The 25,218-nt window shown below is 41.2% G+C and overlaps 1 protein-coding gene across 3 annotated transcripts in view; it reads left to right on the forward strand.

The window, feature by feature from the left end:
- The first annotated feature begins 888 nt into the window (after positions 1 to 888).
- The window catches only part of tbc1d4 (TBC1 domain family, member 4), a 33,700-nt gene continuing 9,370 nt past the window's right edge, over positions 889 to 25,218 (forward strand). Inside the window, exons 1-15 of one of the 3 annotated variants that reach the window (XM_046054866.1) lie at positions 889 to 1,913; positions 10,596 to 10,724; positions 10,809 to 11,040; positions 11,917 to 12,134; positions 13,204 to 13,293; positions 13,713 to 13,817; positions 13,971 to 14,103; positions 14,230 to 14,321; positions 14,472 to 14,582; positions 15,445 to 15,567; positions 16,052 to 16,111; positions 19,776 to 19,993; positions 20,434 to 20,586; positions 23,173 to 23,330; positions 23,912 to 24,124. In XM_046054866.1, the coding sequence (XP_045910822.1) occupies positions 1,515 to 1,913; positions 10,596 to 10,724; positions 10,809 to 11,040; positions 11,917 to 12,134; positions 13,204 to 13,293; positions 13,713 to 13,817; positions 13,971 to 14,103; positions 14,230 to 14,321; positions 14,472 to 14,582; positions 15,445 to 15,567; positions 16,052 to 16,111; positions 19,776 to 19,993; positions 20,434 to 20,586; positions 23,173 to 23,330; positions 23,912 to 24,124 (2,434 nt within the window). In that variant the 5' untranslated portion in view covers positions 889 to 1,514. The remainder of the gene's footprint in view (positions 1,914 to 10,595; positions 10,725 to 10,808; positions 11,041 to 11,916; positions 12,135 to 13,203; positions 13,294 to 13,712; positions 13,818 to 13,970; positions 14,104 to 14,229; positions 14,322 to 14,471; positions 14,583 to 15,444; positions 15,568 to 16,051; positions 16,112 to 19,775; positions 19,994 to 20,433; positions 20,587 to 23,172; positions 23,331 to 23,911; positions 24,125 to 25,218) is intronic. The other 2 variants (XM_046054867.1, XM_046054868.1) reach the window with 2 other exon arrangements.

Genomic DNA, 25,218 nt, shown 5'->3' on the forward strand with positions numbered 1-25,218 from the left:
AAGCTAAATTGATTGAATCCTGTAAATTGGTGTCATTGTTTACCATCTAACTACTCTGTATATGTAGAATCCACAGAGAAATAATTCTGACCTACTTTTGGGTATGTGCATGACTGGATATTTTAACCATAGATTTCATTAAATTCCATTTACACCCCAGTGCATTGTAGACAATCAACTCAAATTCAATGGCAATAGTTAAAAACATAAATGCAACCATATGATTTTTTCAAATTAGGCTCTGGGGCCTTGTGTGTGTCAATTTGGTGGCCTGTCCTGCAATATAAGTCATCTACATCTACTAAAATATGTACACACACGGTCCTCACCAGTAGTGCAGGGGTTGGTTGGCTGCAGAGCTCTAATGGCCACTGCCTCAGTGAGGTTATATATGGCACAGCTACTATTTTTGGGATAGACGGAGTGCTTGGAATTATGGTATTTGGTCGATTGGCACTCCTCTTGTGCATACAGCATATCAGATGTGATTACAGTTATCCAGGACTATGAATCAGCACTATGAATATGACTATCTTCCTGCTTGTTTGTTAACTGGCTTGGTGAAGTATTGCATATACTTCATTGTGCTGCTAACTAAGCGGTCATGACTCGTGCTCGTTTTACCTGGTGAAGGCAGCAGGCATGTAGGATTACAACCAACAGAGTTAAGGGCCCGGAGGACTAGTGGCACGGGGGCTGCAAACACAGTTTTAATGCTCTGTCGAGAAAGGTGGAGCCTCGTCCTGTGCATAGGTCCTGTCACGTTCCTCACATAGGGTCCACACAGCGGCTCTGCCCTGCCCACTCCTCCAGCACATGGGAAGGTTGGGCGGGTCGTCGACGCGCACAGCCTGCTCCGCCTCCAAGGCGTTGTGGAAGAAAGGATCACATTCGGGAGACTGCATTATAAGGCGATAAACAAGCATCAATGTATGTGTTAGATAGACCTCTGAGAAAGAAAAATGCGACCGCGCCAGCTCATACATAAGTAACAGGACATTAGGGCTTGGACTGTATTAATGAGCCGTCCCGGTATGCGCTCAGAAACAACGCACAGCGCGTCAAAGAAATCAGATTTCTCAGGGCGAGTTGTGTTTACACAGGAGCCATCCAAAGCCACGTTTTAGCAAGCTTGTTTGGGACAGTACAGTACGGGACTGTTCAGCGTTTGACTCACTGCCCATGTAAACAGTGGAGGAACCGTGCAGGGAAGCAAGCATGGCCATATAAGCGCATTTACTTGAAATCCTTGAAGGAAAACTGAATTTTTTTGAGAGATCTGGATAACATGGGAGTGTTGTAGCTGATCGACAGGGCGAACACATGTGCGTGTAAGCTAATCGCTTCGTTGGATGAACGTTCACTATGGATGTGGCCATGGAAGCTGTTGCAAACTAACCACAACTACGTTGGCATTGGTTGCAGGGGATGGTACGTCGGCATAATTTTTTGAAAGCAATCTTTAGTCCCAAATCGCTGTCAACAAGCTTCGGCCGAAAGTTTGCTGGGTCGACATGGAGAGTCAGGATGAGAGGGAGCACAGTCCTCCGAAGTCAGACAGGAGGTTCGCCCTGACTTACGTCGGTTGGTCCTCGCTGGACAGGCGGACCACCCTGCCCATGCTGCCGTGGCTGGTGGCTGAGATCCGCAGGAGGACTGAGAAAGGCGACTGCGGCCCCGTGGCGCAGCCGAGAGAAGTTCAGCTGATCCTCAACACCCCTTTCGTCCGATGTGTCCCCTCCAACAGCAACAACTCTTCAGTCTTTATATTCGAGCACAAAGCACAGCTCATATCTCGCTTCATTCACAACAGTAATGACCTCACCTATTTTGCCTATCTCCTGCGGGGACAGCCTGACAACCCTGAGTCCGAGATGTCCTGTCACGTCTTTAAGGCCTGCGACCCCAACCAGGTAGGCCTGTCCAAGCGTCAAACACACCTTTACACATGGCACAATAGTTATACCAGGAACAAAAGAAAAGTATACCTAATAGCATTGTAAAGAACAATAGACTGAGAAAATGCAGGTCAAAAGGGGATTTGTAGTGTAATCACTCATACATACATATATATATATATATATATATATTATTTATATGGATGTGTTGCTGTAGACACTTAAGACCTGAAGTGAGTTTTCAGTGACCTCAAAAGTCCATTTTAAACAATATCTCTGTAATGTTTTCATAATATTCCAAAAAGATTAAAATTTAAAATGACCATATGATTTCAGGATTTACAATGAGGCCCACATATTTAAATGTTTTGATGGACCGAATCTGAAGCTTTAAGTGTAAACACAAGACAAAGGGATGTCCTACAAAGCCTGAATTGAAATCTCCTTGAGGTGACAACTATGTCATTCAAACTCAAACACACAGTAGATTAGTCAATGGTCCAAACATGTTTGCTTTGGTATTAAGTATTTAGGCCACCGGTGTGAACGATAAACAGAGCACCCTGGATTTTTGGCAAAGTTAATCCATCTCTGTGCTTTCCTCTTTAGGGGATCAGACATCTCTCTGGTGACCGTAGTGTGACAACAACTGAACAGGCACAATATCGAGTCAGCACATTTACATGCTGATCAGCATGCCACTCTTGAGTAATAAACCGAAATGTGGTAAACAGTCCAAAATCAGGAACGTGGGAGTCAGTGTTTGAAAATCAATGTGCAGTCATGTTTTTTGGTCTTCGCTGAAATGCAAAGATCATACATGGCACTGTGCTGACCAGCTCACCCCAGTGGCATTGATGTGTGTCCATGTGTTTGCTTGCGTGTGAGTTGTTGTAGAATAAGTGCTTGATACTTGTTTTTTTGTGTTTTATATATGAATCATGTGGATTGGGGTTTTGCCAACATTCTTCACCTGCTGTGAGACAAGCTGAAGTCTTACAATTGTCCATGTTTTTCTTGTTTCCCCAATGAACAATGGGCACTTCACAAATAATGTTCACAAATAGACATCCAGTCATGTTCATGTTCTGCATTGATGTCAAGGATACCTGTGTAAGATCTTGTTTTCTGTGGCATGCGCAGGGTCGGGTAGACTTGTTTGTCTGCTGGTGAAAGCTGAGAGTAGAAGAGGCAACAAGTTCGAGGCAGATGCACTTTCGAGGTGTCTGGCCTCTCTATGGGGATCCAGATGTTTGCAGCAGTCACAAAAGTACCTTGAACACACCTTATTCAGCATTATTACGCAACAAAAACTGGTTTGGCAGCCAGCAAGCTAGCAACATGTGCAAGGTAGACTATGTGGAACAATGATGCTCATACGTCATTTTTTGCAACTCCAAGTCAAGTCTTAATCAGAATCAGTTTTATTGCCAGGTATGTGTACACATACGAGGAATTTGACTCAGGATTGTACATTGCTCACGATGTGCTTACTTATACAATAATACAATAACACAATAATAAAATAATAATAAAATAAAATCAGACACAAACTACAGAATAGACAACACTAATATACACACTATGAACAAAACAATGTAGACATTATTGACAAATAGTGCAGTGATCCGAGTGCAAAGGATGCAAGAGTAAACTAGATGGATATGATATACAGGTACACATACATGCATACATGTACACAGAGTTTAAGAGTTTAGTCACAAGTTTAAGTCAAGTCTCGTGTAGTTCTGATGTGCATTGTCTGCTGCATGCCACCTGGTCTGCTTATAACACTGCATAGCTATATCTAAGGAAATCAAAGCATGTATTGTATTATCATCACTCCTTTATTAGCATCAAGCGGCAGTGTCCGGGTCTGAAAAGTGAAGCCAATGCGCAAGTGCCTTAAACATGCATTCTATCTAAAGGCCAGCACGGGATGACTCCAATGATTGCAAAAAGAAGTCAGATTGCATTAGAGTTAATAACAAAAATATCCTACTTCTAACTCTAACACTTTACTAATGAGTTTATAGTCTCAATCACTAGTTTCAGGTCTTCTTCAATACAGCATGATGTTTAATTAGTAAATTATGGTCCCATTTAGAGCAAAATAGACAATAAAGCAGGGTATGCTTTAGGGAGTGGCTACCTTGTGATTGACTAGCCACTACCATGGTGACACTGCCAAATGCCAAACTTGTGGCTTCAAAATGGTAGTCGACAAACTAATGGGTGACGACACGGTGGCTATGTCCACTTCTTTTATAAGGTAACGTTTAATGGCTTGCCCACGCACATTCAGCTAACTTTCTAGTTCACCAAGACATAGTGTTGTTGTGATGTTGGCTGTAGAAGCAGGAGAGTTTCGCTGTCTGGAGATGCTGTATATCGAGATGTATATCGTTATTGGGATATGATATTACCTATATCGGTATATGAAATCATATTGCACAACACTAGTGTATGATTAGCATACAGTTTCCGCATTGATTAGTTGTTTGGTGTTTGATCACTTTTAACACGCTGTTGCAATGCAATATGAAAAACATGAACAAACAGCTACAGTATAGACCAAGTATTGGGTAAAAATGTATATAGACTAACGTTACTCAGGGTTACAGGAAAATATTGCTTATTACATTATTAGGCATGCTATAATAACTAACTTTTTGAAAGCAACAAAGATAACCGTATTGTATAATTACACTGGGCCTCCAACTAAGGACAGCTTAAAATCTACTGTAAATTAACACAGTGTTTCCCATACGTTCATTTATTTGTGGTGGCCCGCCACAATATCAAGGCTGACCCCACACACTGATTTTCGATTTTTTTTTTTACTAAACCTATTTAAAATCGTCAAATAGTTCAACACAACACCGTCAACCCAGCTTAAAAAAGTTATTAGCAAGCATGCAATGAGCCTAGCTAATAAGGAGAGCTAAGTTAATGTTAGAAAACACAGGGGTTTTCGAGGCTAGCATGCTGTAGGCTATATAGGTGGTAGTCATTATCGATGCACGTCTGTGCCGTGCACACAGCTGCCTGTCTGTGCCACGCATGGACCGTCTGTGCCGTGCACACAACGGAGAAGTGTGGTTCTCCCTGTTTAGCACAGACAGGCAGCTGTTGAGTGAGTGAGTGACTGCTGCTACTGAAATTTCACATGATCAGGACAGTCAATGCGTAACTCACTTTAATGATTTTCACCCGCACACTGCAGCGCGGCAGCTCTTAGCGAGCATCCTCTGCTCGTTCTTCAAATGACAGCTATGTGACAGGCGGCAGTAGGTTACGGTGAAAACGAGCGTAACGTTGGCAGAGGAAAACATGAGCGCTACGTTTCAGTCTGGCTGTAAATGTACAGTGTAGGTCACTGTGTCCGTTTATTAAAGTCTGTCTGTTGTTTTCCACCTACTAGAAAGGCAGTTAGCGCAAACGTTAGCTAACATCTCCTCTTCAGACTGTGGTCTGGAAGCTGAGCAGGATGTTATTTGGTTGCTGTAAAGTTGGTTTGTTGTCATTCATCCACATATCGCGTAACGTTACACAAATGAACAAAATGCTGTTTCTCAAGGCCCATGGTCCTCAATACAAGATTACAATAAACTTTAAAGACAAACATATTACTAAGGTGGAGTGTATGTGGTTTGGCTGGAGCATTGTAAAGTGCGTAACGTTAGTTCAACAAATAACGTTAGCTGACTCTATACTAATACCACAGCCTCATAAATAAAAAATAGCAACAGCAGAGGTCTGTAATAACGCTGTAATAATGCTATGCAACGTTAGCTACATTTATATGAAGTAACATTAAATAGCTGCATTTCATTACTACCTACTGTATTATTACAAATACTTAGCTTTAAAAGTACCAAGTAACGTTAGTCAAACTGAGAAAAATACATCTGTATCCTATTCGTTTTACAATCGCATCTTATCCTCATACTCGTAATGAGACACCTAGAAATTCCCACCCTTGAGGTGATGCATTGTGATGCATCGTGATGCATCCTGAATTGAATCGAATCGTGAGACCAGTGAAGATGCACGCCCCTAGTAATAAGCCTGTAACGTTACGTGATAAACAATAAACCTGTAACCTGCCTGATATTAATAATTAACATGGTTTTACTCTTGGATTAACATTAGCTAGCAGACTGTGGCAGCAAAACGTGGATGATTACATTACCTGACAATTTTTAAAGTCATGGCAAAGCCAGCATGTGAACAACTGTGGCTCATCTTGTTAAAATATTCCAAGAACGCAAATCTAATCAAGATAACCTCCCTTAGTTACAAAGCTAGTAACAAGCTAACATAAGCTAGCTGATGCTGAGCTATTTTGTTTGCTAAGTGTTCAGGTGACACACCTTTCCCTGTGCTATTTTAGGTGCCTGATAAAGTGTGATGTGGTTGATCCAGCATCCTTTATTTTGATAACGCAGGCATTGAATTTAGCAATTCTTTTCTTTGGGCCTTGTGTGAAGTTATTATAGCCAATTATGAGAAATGCCACAACGGCTGCAGGTATTCTAGTCATGGTGTTGTTGGACTACACTGGACCACAGTAGAATCTCTCACTTGTTGACCCTCTGCTGTCTTGTGGGAGCTGTTTGTCATTCAGTGACATGCAGTGACAGTGGGACACACTAATGAGCCAAGTCAGGGGAAGAGCATAACTTGAAAAGGTCATAAAACCAAGCTGGGATGAAAAGTTAATTTTGTTTATTTACCAACTTTGCACTAGGTCTTATTTCAAAAAGCAGACCCTTGGTATTTCCATCAGGACTATGGAGTATCAAAAAACAGACATGACTTTTTCCATTCTCTGCTGTGGAGAGGTGTTCGTAAGCTTGTCAATCAACACCTGTGCTAGCATTGGTTAGCCAAGGAAGGTAAGGTGGCTGTGAACATGATCACATTTCTTGCAAAATCTAAAACCATACATTCTTAATTTAAGGCATTCTCCGTTGTTTTGGGGTAGGGTAGGTGATTGATTAGCATTATCCGAAAAATTCTGAATGCATATGTTTGCCAATAAAATAGCTACTGCTATCAATATGTGTGAATCTAAATCAGGCAAATTACAGAATCTTACACATGTAGGTAGGCTATTTGTTGTTTTAAAGGTAGTTTTGTGGTAGGTGTTTTTTCCTGTGGTTCTGAATGAAATGATTGGTGGCTTGTCTACCTTCATGCCACAGATTATTTTCATTTTTGTATCAGAGCATTTAATTTATTGATTATTGCCAGGCAATAAAGACAATTTCAACTAAGGCTGGGCAATAAAACAATAATGATAATTATTGCAATATAATTTTCCTCAGTAACAATATAATAAAAGTTCACTAAATATTTGGTTTAATTAATTTGAATCACAAATGAATTAGCACTTAATTTTTCTATTAAAATATTTATTTTGTTGAGGAAAAGGGATTGAAAAAGAATTTAGTAATCATATTTGTTGAAAAAGATTTTGTCACAATAGTAGAATGTTCTACCTCAGATTTGTGAAGTGATCTACTCTTTGGCATCAAGTGTTTGTCACATTCTGAGCGTAAAGAAACGTTTAACCACATAATTAACCATCTGGTTTCTAAAATTTTCACTCAGGAGCAAAAATCTGCCTTTAAACATGAAAGAAATAATGATTTGACATTTATCGTGATAATTATCTATATTGAATAATATGAAATGTTTTTATCGTGATAACATTTTTGGCCATATCGCCCAGACGTAATTTCAACAAATATAAAAAAAAATGCTTGTGTATGTTGACTAATTAATTAAATATAAATGAATGACAAAATTGTTTTCCACCGGATGTGTCTACACCATTTTTTTTTGCATTTTTTTGTGTGCATTTCCTGTTCTGATAGTGGAACTGCTCTGAGAGGGGAGCGACCTGCAGGCAGACTGTGTTGACAGTGTGAGAGAATTGACTTCCCTGAAAACTTTTTTGAATAAGTTTTCAGGGAATAATTGAAATATAATTCATCTCCCCCTGACATTGTATTATGATGACATTCTAAAGATACACAACATAGATCTTCCATGGAAAAAATCATATATTATTTCATGCAAACAAAAGTGTACTAAAGGATTATGATACAAGCTTCTTGCCCCGTGTTAAGGTGACACAAGAGCCTTTGTCTTGCTTTGTTGTGTGCTGTTGAGCTCGGACATTAACTTTGTTAAAATATGGTGCCCAGTTTGTCCTCAGGCAGATGGAAACGAACTGGGAGGACATCATAGCTGTAGTGATTTGCAGCTACAAACACGTGACAACAGTAAGCCATTACAACCAATCCTTGGAGAGCTTTTGCCACACAAAGACAGATGTGTTTACTAATGCAACAGTATTTATTCAGGTACCTTGAACCTAAAAAGTGTGTAATCTTGGATTGTGTCTGCTCTGACAGGGAAAATTATCTTCCATGCAGGCACCTGTCTTTGTCTGTTTCCATCCTTATCTTGAATTAAATCACTAATAACCTATGTGTCTCTGAAAGAAGTCTAATAAGGCCTAATTGTGGATATGTTGGGTCCTCAATGTTTCTCAGTGGTTTATTTTAATGTTGCCAATAAGTGCAGCATAACCATGTGCCAGCTACTGTTTTATCAGATGTTATTGGGGCCTTTTTGTAGGGAGGTTTGACATTACATGAGCTATGCACTGAGAGTGCTCAGGACTACCAGCTCAGTGGGGACAATCCTCATGTTTGTTTTGTCCTAAGCTCTAAAGCTGCTGGTGTTCATGTAGATAGGCTTTGGATCACAACCACTGTCACTGATATTGTTTGATAAAACCAGGCAATGATGGGTAAAGGTTAGATGTTTAAACTAGCTTGAAGAACGGTTGGAGTGGGACGATATAGTGGAATAGATTTCCAGTGCAAAACACATGGCTTTCATCTATTCCCTAACAGCTTTCTGCCTGTCTGTGCCTGTCTCCGCCCAAGGAATGAGCACCTTTACTGGCTCTGTATTGGGTTGACTACAAATAATTAATCAGACAAGATGGCGTCATCTTACTCATGCATAATCCAGCAGTTCCTTTAAATGTGAAGACGGTGCAGTCATTTTTTCCTCTCTGACCATATGGACACAGGCCTGATTGTGTGGCAGATCAGACAGTGCAGCTGTGATTCTCAGCCACCAAGGCCTCTGAATTACCTTGACCTTGTAGTGTCAACACTGCTTTTTCCAAGGCAGAAGTGCTTATTTCCACACAAAGGTAGCCACTTTGATACCATCTACATTTTTCCCACACTTGTTAACCTGAAACATGTTAATCATAATTTATCTTGTGCCTATTTTATGTTGCATGTTAAATGTGCTGTTATCTCAAAAGATTATCTGAAAGTCTTCAAGGACTCCAGAAAAATGAGCCAGCCAACAGTTACAAAATCAGTTATGCAGTTCAGAGTTTTTTTGTGTGAGTGTAGAGATGACTGAGTATGTATGACCAACCACCTACCGCCTCCACCACCTGCCCTCTTCCTCATCTCAATACAGCTCTCTGTCACCAGCCACCCAAAGCTCAACCCTTGGGAAGGCAGGCACTTGGAAAATGGGACTTTAAAATAGCTCATGTAACCACAGCAGCAATATGGCAGACATTATTTGATCTCTGTGTCTCAAACATAAACTGGCATGCTGGGATAGACTTTGTCAGGATGTTTTATTTTTTATTAAAAATCATTCCTTTCCTGTTTGCCTGCCCTCCCGCTTTTATGCTGGTGTCCGGGTCACATCTCTGAAGTAAGACTGATGTATTTTGTTACATAACTTCCCCACCTTGTCTACATAATAAATATATTTGCTCAACATCAGATATGATAGCAGATGTGTGCAGTGTGTGAAGCCACTGTTTGTTTTAGCTCTCATTGTTGTCTTAAACACTGTATTTGGCTGACCTTGGCTGTGGCCCTGGTTCTTGACACTCTCCCTTTTTAGAGAGATTTTCTGTCTTAGTGTGTTTATTTGGCCTTCCCGGATCCAAGTTACCGAAGCCGATTTCCTGCTTTCATGGCACTAGCCATTTCTGCAGGTGCCTAACACAATGGAGCAGAAACAGGCTCTGTGACCTTCAAGTCTCTGATTTCTTCCAGCCCTCTGTTTTGTCTTCTGTCCCACAGAGTATGGGCGTTTTCCTGGCTCCTTGCCTGCTTCTGTTACCAATGTAGTGTTTGTGCTGTCTGTTGAGCCTTAGTTAGTTCAAATCTGGTGTGCTGTTTTATTAGCCTTGAGTTATTTAAAGTCATGACATGAAGTCAGGTCAGGTTATTTGTTAATCAAACCAAGTTCTTGGTTGAACTGCAACTGTCAGCTAAACACAATCTTACTTGTTTGGTGTTGATTGCTGTTTGTGCGTTTGTGAGTCTACATTTGTGTCCAGAACACCTGTGTTGATATGCTGTGAGGTGTAGAAGTTGTTTTATTTTGGCTTTTTATTTTAATATTATAGAAACTGGGAACTAATCACACAGTGTCTTTTGAGGTAATAAGGTTATTGAAATGTGTATTATTGCAATTGTCTCAGTTGTGTTGAGTTTTAAGTTGTAGGAGGAGCTGCAGAGAAAACCTGCTCTGGTGATTTTTTTTTTTTCAAGTTCTCTTTTGGAATGGTTTTCCTCCTTAATGTCTTCGTTTCATCTAGTCCCTTCATTCCACTCTCCTTTCTTACAGGTCCCTGAGGTGATTAGCAGCATTCGCCAGGTTTCTAAATCAGCCCTAAAGGAAGACACCAAGCCCAAACAGGAAGCTGACGAGGCCTTCTACAACTCCCAGAAGTTTGAAGTGCTTTATTGTGGCAAGGTAGAAATGCACTCTTCAAACATGAAGTGTTGTCATTTGATAAGATAATAGAATGAATGCAGCTGAATTTAAATAAATTTCCAGGTGACAGTTGTGCACAAAAAGGCTCCATCCACCCTTGTTGATGACTGCATTGATAAGTTTCGTCAGCATGAAGTTGAACGCAAGCGCCTGCGACTGCTCAACGGTCAGCGAGGGTCCGCAGAGAGTGCCTCTGTGGAGTTCCTCATGGGGGGAGACCCACTCTCCTCTGCTCTAAATGAGAGTATAGAAAAACCAGAAGGCCATGGAGTGGAGGACATGACTGGAAGTGGAGGTAAGGGCCTCATGCAGAAGGTAAACACTAAATCTGTCTCTTTAGTCACACACAATCACACAGTTGACCGCTCGCTAAGTCCACCTCAAACTTTCTGTTCTTGCACAACACGTGCAGTTTAGAATGGCGGCAGATTTACTACTTACTACTTCTTCGTAAATTTGACAACAGTGAGTCTTCCATTTTATACAGAGGAACACAAAAGCGGGCATGTAATTTCTAGCTGGCGAAGTTATATAAAAATTCGCCCCCCCGCACAGCTGTCATGAATGGTTTCATTTTTCAGCACCAGAGGTTGCTGCTTGGTATTGTGCAAGTCTTAGAGACAGTGAGCTGTGACTGTCACCTAAGCATATGTGGCCAGCGATGTCCTTCCAGAAGAATCAGGTAAAAGGAGTCTTAGATATGTAACTTACTTGATGTCGACATATTTGATATCATGCTACAAGACTGAGGCTAAACCTACATATCCCATGCAAAAAGTCAGCATCCTCACCAGTTGGTTATTGATGTAGAAGATGTAATGCTAAATAAAGAAACAGCATTGTTCAGGGATTATGAGGTATATATTATAATTTTATACATGTGGTATTATTATTGTAGTATTGTTAGTATATATTATAATTTCATATAATTGTTTTTATTATTGTATTTTGTAAATGTAAAACTAGTTGCCCTCAGGAAAAATGAGCTTTTAGCTATATCTGGTCCAATACATTTATTGTGTGTTGACCCTGCTAAATAAATAATAAATACATTTAAAAAAAGATAATATATGGTTAAAATCGATAATAAGATGCAACTACACCAATAAGAATAGTGGCTAAAAGTGTCTGGTATGTTAGTCAAAATAAATAGCGGTGTGTATCTATTTAGGTAAAGGCCTGCGTGGAGCGTTCCCAGAGTGCATCCTGGAGGATTCTGGATTTGAGGAGCCTCACGTGTTCCGTACACGCTGCAGCAGCCTGGCAGCGAGTCTGCAGAGGAAGCCGGGGGAAGGCATCGTCATGGGCCCCACACGCCGCAGACACTCCAGCGCACCAAACCATGTTCAACCGTCTGATGCAGACAAGAACCGCACCATGCTCTTCCAGGTAGAAGAAATTTGATAAAGAAAAGTGCTGCCAATTACCATAAAAAGTAAATATGTGCTGTACTTTTGCTGATGTCGGTTTCAGAATAAGCTCAGAAGCTCAGAGGTTCCGTTTCTTATCTCTGTTTCCAGATGGCCAGTCCACTGGTAGAAAACAGGACTGAGAAGCTTTATCATAACGGCACTGTTCTCATTTAAACCTGTGGCTTAGTATGCACTCAAGTGCTTGACCAGGACCAAGGGATCTATTATATTTGAATTACAGTAATTTGCAGTGAACGGAAAGGAACACTGTGTGATTTGGATTTACTCCAAGTTGTAGTGGATGTTAGGTTTATGGACAGAGCTCTAAATAAATTGCCTTTGTCAATGAGATGGATGGATGTTTTTGTTACTCACTACCGCCAGGTCATAATTTGTCTTGAAGAACTTGATTCCATCTGTCACACCAGAAACCCAAATGCTTGCTTGCTTCACGCCGTTTGTCATTGTTTGCCACCCTCTCTGCATTTAGTCCAGACTCTGAACCCTTTTGCTACTGCAAATCATTTTTATGTGCATAGGGCTGGCAGTTATGATGTTCAGACTGGCTTGGCCCTGTGTTACTGCTTCAGTTAAAGAGGTTGTAACTCCTGAGTAGAATTTGTGACTGCAGCGATAGTCCTGTGTCAATGTAAGGCCGCTACTTTACAAAAAGCATGCCGGCTGCAGAGCCAGCCAGCTGCCATTCCTCAAACAGCATGCCCATTTCCTCATGAAGCTAATTTTAAAAACTAGAGCACATCGCTCAATATGATACTCCACACAGCAGTCAATTATGGGAAAAATCGTTGGTACAGACTTGTTGACCTTGATTTTGAGAGTGCGTGAGTGTGTCTGTTTGTCATTGAATGGGTCTCAGAATAGTCACAGATCTTGCACTTTACACTGAGATTATCTTTGCCTCAAGTTATATCCATGCTCTGAAAACATTAAGACAATATTATTCTTTCGTGTAAGTACTTTTTTATAAATCTGTACGTGTTCTTGCATGAATCTGTCTGACTACAGTATACTTTTGTGTTTTACAGGTTGGGCGTTTTGAAGTAAACCTCATAAGTCCTGACAGTAAAACCGTGGTGCTGGAGAAGAACTTCAAAGATATCTCATCCTGCTGTCAGGTTGGTTTATTTTTACTTGCTGTATTTACACTAAAAGCCTCTCTCTTCTGTCTCTGCCACAGTCCCAGCCATAGAATGAGCTCAGACTAATTTTACGCATGTCTTTTCCAGACATCGAATGCATTAATGCTCGTCTGTACAGTACAGCATGCCTTAATTTGATTCAAAATCACATCTTCATCAGTGATGCAGTAATATGTTCTTTTTTGTACTTCCTGATGCAGTCCAATTTCTTTAAAAAAGCAAGATAATACACGGTCTAGTACAAGCAAAGTGGTTTTTACTAATTAAGAGCCATTATGGTGTCAGTGACATGTAGTTGCAGTGTTATCTTTTGTATTGCTGGACTGGATACAAAGATGGAAAAGTCTTCCATTGCTGTGATTTATTCTAGTTTCTTTGTCTTGACTGTGATGCAGGGTATCAAGCAATCCGACCATTTTGGATTCATCTGTCGGGACCAATCAGAGTCTGGTCCCAATCAGTATGTGTGCTACGTTTTCCAGTGTGCCACTGAGTCCTTGGTGAGACACACAATACATGTACATTTATCACTTTAGCTGTTGCTGTTAAGGCAATACTTTTATTTTAATCCCTACAAGCCTGTCTGTGTTGTCTGTCTGTGTGTACGTGTGCGTTGTACATGCTTGTCTTGTGCCCATGACTGTTTGTGTCAGGTTGATGAGGTGATGCTGACCCTTAAGCAGGCCTTCACTACAGCAGCAACCTTACAGAGCAACAAGACCGAGATCCAGCTATGTGAAGCCTGCCCCATGCATGACCTGCACAAGCTTTGCGAGCGAATTGAAGGTGAGCCAGGAAGCTCAGTCACACATCCGTCTCTCTGGCTTGACCCATGAAAATATTGATGCATGGTCTGTTTCTCAGAGGTAAAGCAACATAAAAGAGCCTTCTTATTTCCTCTTCTGTTTCCAGGTCTCTACCCACCCAGAGCAAAGCTAGCCATCCAAAAATATCTCTCCCAGCTGACTGATAATGAGCAGGCTGAGATTTTTGAGCGAGTTCAGGTAAGGTTTGGCTCCGCTTAGAGAAAGCACACTTTATGATCTGCAAGAATACATGACATATAAACAGTTTTGTCTAGAAACACTTGATTTTTACAGCTGCATCTGCTTCAAAGCAGTGTTTTTTGAGTGTTTGTGTATCCATATCTGCAGAGATTGAAGCCCGGGTCAGACCAAGAGGAGAATGAGCTGGTGATTCTTCATCTGAGACAGCTCTGTGAAACCAAACAAAAGTCCCACCTCCACATCGGCGAGGCCCCTCAGGTAAACACTTGTAGACCCTGTAGATGATGGAAACAATCGTTTAAAATAATAACTGCATAAGTTGTATTCAAATATCACAAGAGCAGAGATGAACCCATTTCTAGATTTATTTCTGAGCTTTTAGTTCAACTTTACTAAAGAACTCAAGAAACAACTAGGGTTTAGTGTGAGTGGCTAAAAAGTTCCCAGGTGCCTTTTAACATCCTTGAAATTTGAGAAAAGTTCATTCAGACCGTGAAGGTTTCTGAAAAGTAATGAATTTTATGCGGAATAGCACAGAATTTAATGTTTCTCAGCCCTCTGGACGCTTCTATATACAAAGACTTATTATCCTAAAGGTTTCTTTTGAATTTTTGTGTTGATATATCAGCAGTCCTTGAATTTTGAGTCCTTGAATTCCAAAAAGTCACCCTAGGTTTTTTTTTTATTGGCCAGTTTTCTGGGAGTGACTGTCAGGTTGCATAGAATGTTTTAGAACTGTAGTTCTTTGTGATGGCTGATATTCATGCAAAAAGCTCAGTATTTTTAGCTCTTTGCTGCTGATAAAATGTAAAGTTCATCACTTCCCAATGTTCCTGGAGAAGACTAAAGCTGGTTATCAATTGAATCAGTGTTACATTCCATACAGTGCTGAGGGAACACTAAAGTATGAAAGGGTTGGAGATTATTACTAAAGTTTATCTATCATGAGGGATTGTATGTTAAATATTATCAGTCAAATGGCAGAACCCCAACAGCAGACCCAATGTTTTTCTGGGCCATGTGGTTTGCTACTGTATGCTTGTATACTGAAAGCTCAGTGAAAGTCACATTTTTATTAATTAATCTCTGTGGTGACTTTTTTTGTGTCCATTGTTGACAGAATGCAGCAAATTGCCCATCATCAGGAGATGCCACAGCCACCAGTAGTCGCTTCAAACTTGATATTCTCAAGAATAAAGCACGCACCTCCCTCACCAGCTCTCTGGAGAACATCCTTGCAAGGGTGGGTCTGAGAAGAGAGGGATTTCTTTATAATGCTTTTTTTCTGCCCCCTGCTGTTATTTTATGTACCACTTTGTTTATCCCTGTCTCTGTCTCTTATTTCTCCAAACCAGACAGAATATAGCCAGTGTGCTGTGTACCTGTATGTGTCTCTCTGCTCTCTCTTTGTATCAGTTGCTGTTTCTGTGTCATTGTCATCCAGGGGATTTGGATTGACCCATATCTGCTTGTGAGACAGCAGAATAATTCCTTACTAGAGAGATCAAGGAAGAGAGAGTCCTCTGCCGCCATCTGTTATTGTCCTTAATATTTCTTTAGATTTTCAGATACATTGCTAGTTGATTTTTTTTTTTTACTACCTCCTTGTCAATACCAACCGCACGTTTTGTCTTCTCCTTCTGAAAAAGGGTTGTGTAAACAGGTTTTATATACCGGTTTGTTTTTTCAGAACTTATTTTATGTTGTATCATCACCTCTGTCACCAGGGTGCCAGCCGGATGCGGGGCCGTTTGGGAAGCATGGGGAGCATTAGCAGTTTTGAAAAGGTAAGTCCTTGAAGGGGGATGAGAACTGACCCTTCGCTAAGCCACGCCCCTAACACGCGGCTGGCCAATCACAACACACTCGCACAACGGACTCCCTCTAACTGAGGTCCAACACTTTCGTGGCTGCGCTCCATTGACTCTAAAGGTGTGTTCACACTGAAAGTGAATTTAATATTCGCCTCGCTTTACTCGCGCGAGTTTGACCGCTGGACATTTTGAGTGGTCACACACAACGTGTTTTAAGCGAATAAACACAGCCCCCAGACTACAGCTATATGAACTCAAAGTAAACCCTTTGCTGTGATTAAAAAAAAAAAAAGCTCAATTAATAAAAGCACTCTGAGCTCCTCCCGCGGCTAAACGTAAATTGTCAGAGCATAATCCAGACCGACTACGGGTGTTTATTTGTCCGAAAGCTGCAGCGCTGCTCCCTGTACACTTCCCTGTTCTTTAGCAGCTCTCCGCCGGCCAGCGGATTGTCATTACACCGCTCGCCCGGTCCTCTCCAAACAACGCTCCTAAGCCGCAGATGACGTTTGAACAATCTCACCGCTGATAGGCTTTCGCAACATCGCGAACATTTGCGTCAAGCAAATTTCTCACTCAATCTGAAAAATTTGCTTGCGCGAACCAGCAATTTTCGCGACAAACGCCTCTTTCGCGCCGCGAAAGCGAGTTCGCGTCTTTGCATTGACTTTGTATGTAATCAAGCTGCCCAAAACGCTGGATTCGCTTTCAGTGTCAACACACCTTAATGTAAAAGGAGTTGTCAAACACTGTTCCTGTGGCACTTGTAATAATTACAGTCGCTACAAAGAGAGGTTGAAAGGAGAAGTATGATTTATTCCCTTTCCAAAACCTAAAACAAATCCAGAAAAATGTAGGCTGTGGATTGTTCCTAATGTAATGTTGATTAGCTAACGCTAGCTAACTTACTACTGAATGTAACGTTATAAAGCTCTACTGTTCTGCTTTTGAATGGTTGTAATAGTGAACAGAGACCTACCCAGCTGTACAGGAGCAGTGTTGATCCTTAATATCGTTGTCCTCTTTCTCAATAGTCAGGTGATATGGTGGTTCACTTTTATTCTGTGATCAGTAGGCTTTAGCTTCTATCATTTTTTTTTCCACGTCAGTTTGAGTCTGTTTGACAGCCTGAATACAACCTTCAAATGCACAATGCAACTGCAAAACTGTTTGCTTCTTTTTGAGATTGTTTTTTCCAAAAATTAGACAATATTTCTCCGGGGAGTGCAGTAATAGACTGTGGCAGCACCGTGCTAAAAGTCCGTCAGGTCTGACAGTTTGTCGGACTTAGCAACAGTAACTACGGGGTTGTGGCTTAGCAAAGGGTCAATCGCCAGAACTTCCTTTAAGGGACTTTGGGAATTCTCACTTTTTTACCAGTTGGCTTTTAAAAGCACGTTATAGTCCAGCTCTGTCCTCAGAAAAGGACAAGTGTGATAAGCATGCGTTCACTTTCATCACTGTCAGTAATTAGAGGCATCTAACAGTTTTCTTCTCACATGGAGACATGGTTCTGCACTGCATTATTCGCCCACAGTTTTATGCTGAAGCTGCGTTGGCCAGAAGACAGAGCATTACAGCAGGGAGTGTGTTTATAGAGCTATCAGAGAACCATTTGGAGTTGTTGGCTCCCCTGTGCCACTGCTGTGCAGAATGTGGAGTGAGTGTGTGATGTAGTCCATCTAACTCCCCATCAATCATGATAGAGTTAAAAGAGTTACTCCACCGATTTAGCAGCAAACACCTATAAGATTGTCGGACTGACGATGGACAATATAAAAGAAAAGGGATAAAAATCAATGCAGCAGGATCTGAGATGTTGTCTTTTTATTCCACACAAGCTTCTTCTTTGCCAAAACCTGGCACCTACATTTTGCTAGTAGCGGCTAATGTAGCTGAAAGTGTCAAGCAGAGATGAGGAGAGGGTTACAAAGGTCTGGTAAGCTCATTTCTTTCTAACCCAGATTTTTGCCTTTTCAAACTTGTAGTTCTCTGTTCCAACCCATGCTGACTCAAGTGACATCACTTAAGGCAATATATCAGATTTTACGTTGCTACCTCTGGAGCCACAAAAGGCTTTATGCAACCTTTTTCACATTTGCGGTAGTACTCCCCAAGACCTGTAAATAGACTTTGATGTGTAAAATTGATGGAGTTCCCCTTTAAGGATGTATTTCTCATTGTATTAAACATACAGAGATATGAAATAGCGTAGCTGTCATACTTTACTTGTTGTCATCATGTCATGTCAGATTTACTGGAAATATGAACCGCCAAGTGAGGGAAATAATTTGCATCAGCCTTCAAGTGGCAGCATCAAGTGATGGGGGATTTTATTAAGCTGTTATATCTCTTTCTATCATCAAATCCACCAATACTGGCTGTTGCAGATTTATAAATATTAACAAACCAAATAGTCATGGTCACAATGATACAGACAACCATGCTTAGAAGAAAGCAAGTAATGGTATTTTCAAAAGCAACTTGTCTATCATTATTAAGATATCCATCTGTTGTTTTTCTATGCAAAATTAAGTGACATCATTACCTATCTGGTGTCTTCCCTTTCAAGACTCACCTGTGCCCCTCTTTGTTATAGACAGTCAGCAGAATGCCGTTTGCCCTGTCATTAAGCGAATAAGTAGTCATCTGGGGACTGTGTCAGGATGCCGATGTCCTGGCAAGCAGGAAATTTAAGTCAGGATTTCCAGTTGTGTGTCTGCTGAGCCATGCCTGTCTCTGTCTTCCTCTTTCCCTGTCGTAGGACACAGCACAGCAGAAGTGTCTGATCTACTGAACTGCTTTATCTTGACAGTGTTTCCTAAAATCTATAAGTCACAATTAAGCCATTCAGCTGACAGTGATATCTAGTATGATTTATGTGTGTGGAACAGCCGAACAGACCTTTCACAGTTGTGATGTGATTAGCAGTGCAAAGGCTTTCAAGATAGTGAAAGTAACTTCATTGGACCTTGCAGTTTGTTTTTCAATGTGTATTGAAAGAAGCAGCACACATATTGCTGGATTTCTTCTGTCCTGTCAGAACTTAGTGAGGGAGGTCTTTAGGGTGATAGGAGGCGATTGGAGGGTTTTTCAAGTGGAGTTGAGTCACTGAGGTCCTCCCCACCAATAGTGTGTGATGCGGTGAGTCACAGGACATTGTCCATTAGAATACAATAGATGTGGGAGTTGTACCACCAGGCATGAGGCAACGCTGAGTCCAAGAGTGTCGAGTGGAAAGTTGAACCTGAAATGAATCTTGCTCTGGGGTTACGTTGGCTAGGTGAGTGCAGACCTGTAACTTGAGTAATTGAGGTTCTGTTTTATCTGGTTTTGGGCTCTTCCTCTTGAGTGGAGTTATTGGCTATGTGTGGTTTGACTTCCAAGACATTTAACAGGATTATTACCCTTGGAATATTGCCTGCTTATACCTAGGTTATTGACCTGCTTAGCTATGCAGAAGTTTTAGAGGAAGGATTTTGTCTTTAGGTTCACCATTCTGACTACTGGTAACCATACTTAAAAAATCTATATATATAATGTAAAATATCGATATAAATGATAAATGTAGATTACTGTAAAAGAGTTTTAGAAATGCACTGACATCTTTCTTCCTCTCACATTCTGTCCTCCTCAGCAGGATGAGGAATCTCCTGGTCACTCCCCTCCAGGTTCCCCTCCTGCTTTTCCTGACGATGACCCGGAAGCCGGCCTGCAGTTCCGCCGGCGTGCCCACACCTTCAGCCACCCACCTGTGAAGAAACGCATCTCCTTTGAGGGACAGCAGCCCAGCCAGAGCAAGCAGTCTCCACTGCGCAGACAACAGTCTGTTAACCCGGAACTACTGCAGAGCAGGTAACTTACACTTCACTTATCAGTTACTGCCCTCCTAGTTTGAACCTGTGGGAGAAAGGAATGATCGATGCAGAATATACATCTCTTTAGTAATGTTGGGGGAGTGGATGTTTTGCAGTGAATTGTACCAATAAGTTTCTATTACAGTGAACGTTTGTGTTTTGTTGGAAGATATGGCAGTTATTTTAACACCAACTAAATATTTAGTTAACCTGTGATGTACACACAGACAATGTAATCTATTTGCCGCACTTTGATCAGTTCTAAATCTCTTCACCTCCTGCTCCACTGTTCTTGAACAATAGCATCGTAAGTTTCCTGTCACTGTTTTGATCCCCCATGAGTTCCTCAGTGTTTTCTGTGCTCTGACCAGAAGCCCTTTCTTTTGTTCAATGTGTTTGTTTTTTTATTTGTGGGCATTTCATGTTTGGCTCGCCTAGACCCGTGGCTGTCTCGAGAACGCGCAGTGTTTCCGAGAGCGAGTCCTCCTTCAGCCTCCCCTCCTCCTTCTCTGCTCCCACTTTCCTGAAAAGCATTTACCAGGGCTCACTGGGCTCCCTGAGCTCCGTGGCAGACAGTGGGAGCCTCAAGAGGTGAGAGGGGTTGCTCAGCCAAACCCCCCTGTTTAGACCCAAACGCATCGACCATGGACAGAGGGAATGAGATGGGTGGGAGGGACAATCTGTTCTTTGCTGGGATGGCAGTACGTGTTGGCTGTCCAAATCTTTTAACACCTAGCTTTTTTTGTCCCTGTATCTTTGTACCTTTTTTTCCTGTCTATCCATAGAAACTTTTTATTGGTAAGAATACTTTTTTCCCCCATTGCCTCTGCAGCTGGACCGGCCCTCTTCCTATTTCGCTCAGAAGTAGAAGGGGATGCTGATACACCCCTGCATATGCATGTGAATTTGAAGCTGCACGGCAAAACTGTATTTGTAGCCTTCATTAACTACACTTCATACTTTCCTGACCAGTTATATCCATGAGGCTACCCTGGGTTTACAAGGTGTCTGGATGGCAGAAAGAAAAGGTTAACATTTCCATTATGAATGAGATACAGTGGAGCAGACCATTGTAAAATGGCATTTCCACAGGATGTTTTTCTTCTCTGACAGCAGTCCAATCCTCTGAGCACTCGCATTGATAATGCAGCCAAAGGAGAAAGAAAAGCTTTTTTCAGCACACGTTACCCCTTAAAATGACTACAAGCTGAACTTGCTGAAAAGCCTTGACCTGCGGGGTATTTAAATTTGAATATGCCAACATGTTCTGCTGCGCTGTGAGATAACTTTACCCCTGTGCTGTCTTTTCTGTGACTTTATGAATTTACTGGCAGGAAAACACAAGAGGTCATATGTCACGTGAAGAATTTTAATCTATTAAAGAGGCTGATGTTAAATGTGTGGAACAGCTGTGAGAGTAAAATCTTGGTCTCAGTGACATTTGACTCAATAAAGGTCATTTCCTGTTTGTTCTTTTTACTGTCCACATGATCATACTGGCACCTGTGCGCTGACAAAGCTTGTTAACTACTGTAGCAATCAAGTGATCCTCAATGTAACATAAGAAGTTTGTTTCTGTAACGGAGGAAAGATGCCATTTGAACATTTGAGCTGGCATAGGCAATGTTGGAGAACCAGCAGGACACAGGTACCAGCTTTTTTTTTGTGACACAGGATTTGATTAATTGATTGCTGTTAGGATGTAACAAAAATGCATCTTAGATATTCCTAATCTAATTCCCTAGCCTACCCCAGCTTTAAAGTCATTCATGAAATCTGGAATATATACAGTACATGTGTATTCAGAGCTAGAAATTAAAATTAAAATACCATTCACTAGCTAGTTTTCACTAGCAAAAACGGTTATCTTAAAAGAACAAAAAACAAATGGGATTGGATTTCTATATTCTGTACAAAAACGTTAAAATATTTTAGTTACTGTAATATGTCACACAGTTACATAATGATATTAGCGTCACATGTATACATGACCATAACCAGGGACGCTGGAAGTCAGTCAGAGTCGGGGGTGCGGTCACATCAGTGTGCATTGACGTCATACAAAAGAGAGAGATAGAGAGAGCAAACATGAACATCAACACACGTCGAAAGAGCCGCAGCAACTAACCTCTTTCCTACCACAAATACTAGTGCACTACGCATATAAATCACAGTAAAAAAGGAGAAAGTCATTAAAATTTTAACTGATGTTTTTAAGGGTACTAGAGCCCCATGCTGATCATATGTAATGAATGCAGCTTTGCTAATCAAGTAAAACAATGAAACCTGGAAAAGAAAATGGACATTTTCTTTAGTCCCGCTGGTATTGTACTAATTATGTTTTGCTAAAGAGTTGGTAATTGCACTGTGCATCATTTTATATGGTGAAATAAACAAAGGCAAAATATGGAGACGACTTTCCTACTTGGAGAAGCCAGGCTTCTCTCTGTTCTCCATTTCACCCACCTTTTTTGCACATACTGTGTTCATTACTGTGTTAATTTCAATAGCAGGTTCACTTCATAGACCCTCACCGTCCTACTTTCCACATATGACCAAGCCCTTTATTGTGGTTGGTTTGATTTTGGTTGGGACTTTTAGGATCTGGTTGAGCACTTGCCAGGTTCACTACATTGTTGTGTTGGCAGGTGTGAATTTCATTATTAGTTGATAAATGTGAAACAGAGAAAGTAACATGTAACATGAGGCAGTGAACATTAAAGTTTTTCAGTACTTCCAGCAGCTCAGTAACCAAGTTTTCTTCTTCACTAACAAAAGCAACTTCTTTTCCAGAAAACAAACAAACACGCATGCGCCTCAGCTGTGGCTGCTTAAGTGGTTTATGTTTGTTACATACTAATTGTGACCCACACCAACACCACCTTCTGCTTTATTAACATGGACATTGGGAATCTGTCAATGCCTTGTACATGTTTTTTTAAATCATGTTTATCTGAATGTTAAAGGTTCATCTTGACCATTTGTTATCAATGGGAGAGAGTTTGTTGATGTAAGGCTTATATAAGGTTTTCTGTGTTGTTTCTGAGTGGAGAGGTTAGATGTGTTCATGTACTCAAGGTGTGTGCTTGCATTTGTAAAAGCTGCTGAAAGTGTTGGTGTAAGATGATACCTGACTCGTTTATCGGGTGTCTGTAATGCTGCTGTCTTCTCTCATAGCAATGGGGAAGGCAGGAAGAGGACTCTGTCAAGCTGCAGCAGTGACTCAGTGAGTGGAGGTCTCCCTCCGACCCCACGCAGGGTCTCCTGGAGACAGAAAATCTTCCTGAGGGTTGCTTCACCCATGAACAAGCCGTCTGCATCCATGCAGCACCCAGGTCTGGTAACACAATTTCTCAAGCAGTTCAGAAAAAGGCACAACATGATGCACAGTCAGTACGCTCTGAATAATCTACAAGTGCATAGAAAATGAGTACAGGGCAGGGGGAACATTCGATCCCTGTGGAAAATGACTATTCTGAAACTTCCATCTTTGAAATTGCATGCATATATGGGCTGTAAGGGTTGAAAGGGAAGAGGAATGTTCCCACTTCATCCTTTTCAGATAAACACTGATAAAGGAGCTTGTGAAAGCAATCCTCCTACTTGTTCTCATGGCCAGTTTTCTTGACTTTAGCATAGTCTTAGCTTAAAAATGTAGCTTGCACATTATTCCCAGATCCATGGCATCAAGAACCCCTGAAATATGCGGCTCTTTACCTGTTAAATGCTCCGCTTTGTTCCACTTTGTGAGAATGAATAACACAGTAAAGAGGTAAAATCAAATCAATAAGCTAAAAGAGGCTAAAAACTCGTTTTTATAGTACAGTTAGCCATTCGATTCATTGCTCATAAAAAAATTGTGACTTAAAAAATAGTTATGTACTTTTTATTGATGTTTTTGGATGTTTTGTTTTAGACAACTCTGATGACAGGGAGTTGTTGCCTCTCTCTCCTCGTGCCTTCAACTCAAGTCTGGATCCTTGGGGGCGCCTGCTGCCACCGGCAGGTGACTCCCTGTCTGGGGAGAGGCCTAAGAGGACGGGGGCTGACTACCGGGCCCTCTGGAAGACTGCCATCCACCAGCAGATACTATTGCTGCGCATGGAAAAAGAGAACCAGAGACTGGAGGGTGAGTTGCAGTTGCTACTGTGCACATAAAGTATGATAGTCACCCTAGAATGAACCCCTCCTTTGGTCACATGAATGACAAATATGAAGAACATGATGTCTGTAGTCTTGTTGCTGCTGGATCTTTCAGCATTCTTTGATGTTAAGTGTATTCGTTTCTCTGCAGACACTGGTGGTATTTATAATGTGTCATGGGACTGTTCTTGTTGAAATCTGCTCACTGGGTCTTATTGTTATGGCTGTTAAGATAGTTATTGCAGTAGTAACTTCTACTCCTGTCCCTTTTCCTCAACGATCATGAACGTTTCACACTCAGTCCTCACCAAACACTTAAAGTCCTAACTGAAGCTTTACGAGCGTGGAAAGGGATATAGGGCTTCGAGTTTGCCACTCCTTACGCTGTCATTTATGTTTACTTAGAGAAGTCATATGTTGCCATCCTGATTCTGGAGCACAGCTATATGAAAAATGTTTTGGTGTTGCATATACACATAGGAAGACATGCAGATAAATAAACGTGCTCAAACAAACACTCACTAGGGGTGCATGTAGGGGAAAAAACAACATTAACACAAGCAGTGTTGGGCAAGTTACTCAGAAATTGTAATTTATTACTAGTTACTTATTACTCCTTTAAAAAGTAATAATATTACTTTACTTATTACTGGGGATAAAAGTAACTAGTTATGTCACTTGTTACGTTACTATATTACTTTCCAGTATTTCCCACAGAATGACAGCACGGCTTACTAGGCTTTTTATGCCTTGTAAAAAAAACATAGAAAATCAGTATGTTAAGAAACGTTATATGTTTTGTACAAAACGTCTCGGGTTACGTATGTAACCCTGGTTCCCCGAGAAGGGGAACGAGAGACTGCGTCGGTTACGACACTATGGGAACGCCTCTAGGCGAAGCAGGTCTGAACGTGAATGAAATCACTCCAATCCTATTGGCTTGTTGCTAGAACGGTAAGGTGTGACGGAATAACCGGAGGAGTATAAAGCACACCTGTACACACTCATCATTAGCTTAAACTATGAAGCAGGCGCTTCAGGCGGGGAGAGAGGTGCGGCGGGCCGACGCAGTCTCTCGTT

Source organism: Micropterus dolomieu, linkage group LG07, assembly GCF_021292245.1.
Source record: "Micropterus dolomieu isolate WLL.071019.BEF.003 ecotype Adirondacks linkage group LG07, ASM2129224v1, whole genome shotgun sequence".
Classification (NCBI taxonomy): domain Eukaryota; kingdom Metazoa; phylum Chordata; class Actinopteri; order Centrarchiformes; family Centrarchidae; genus Micropterus; species Micropterus dolomieu.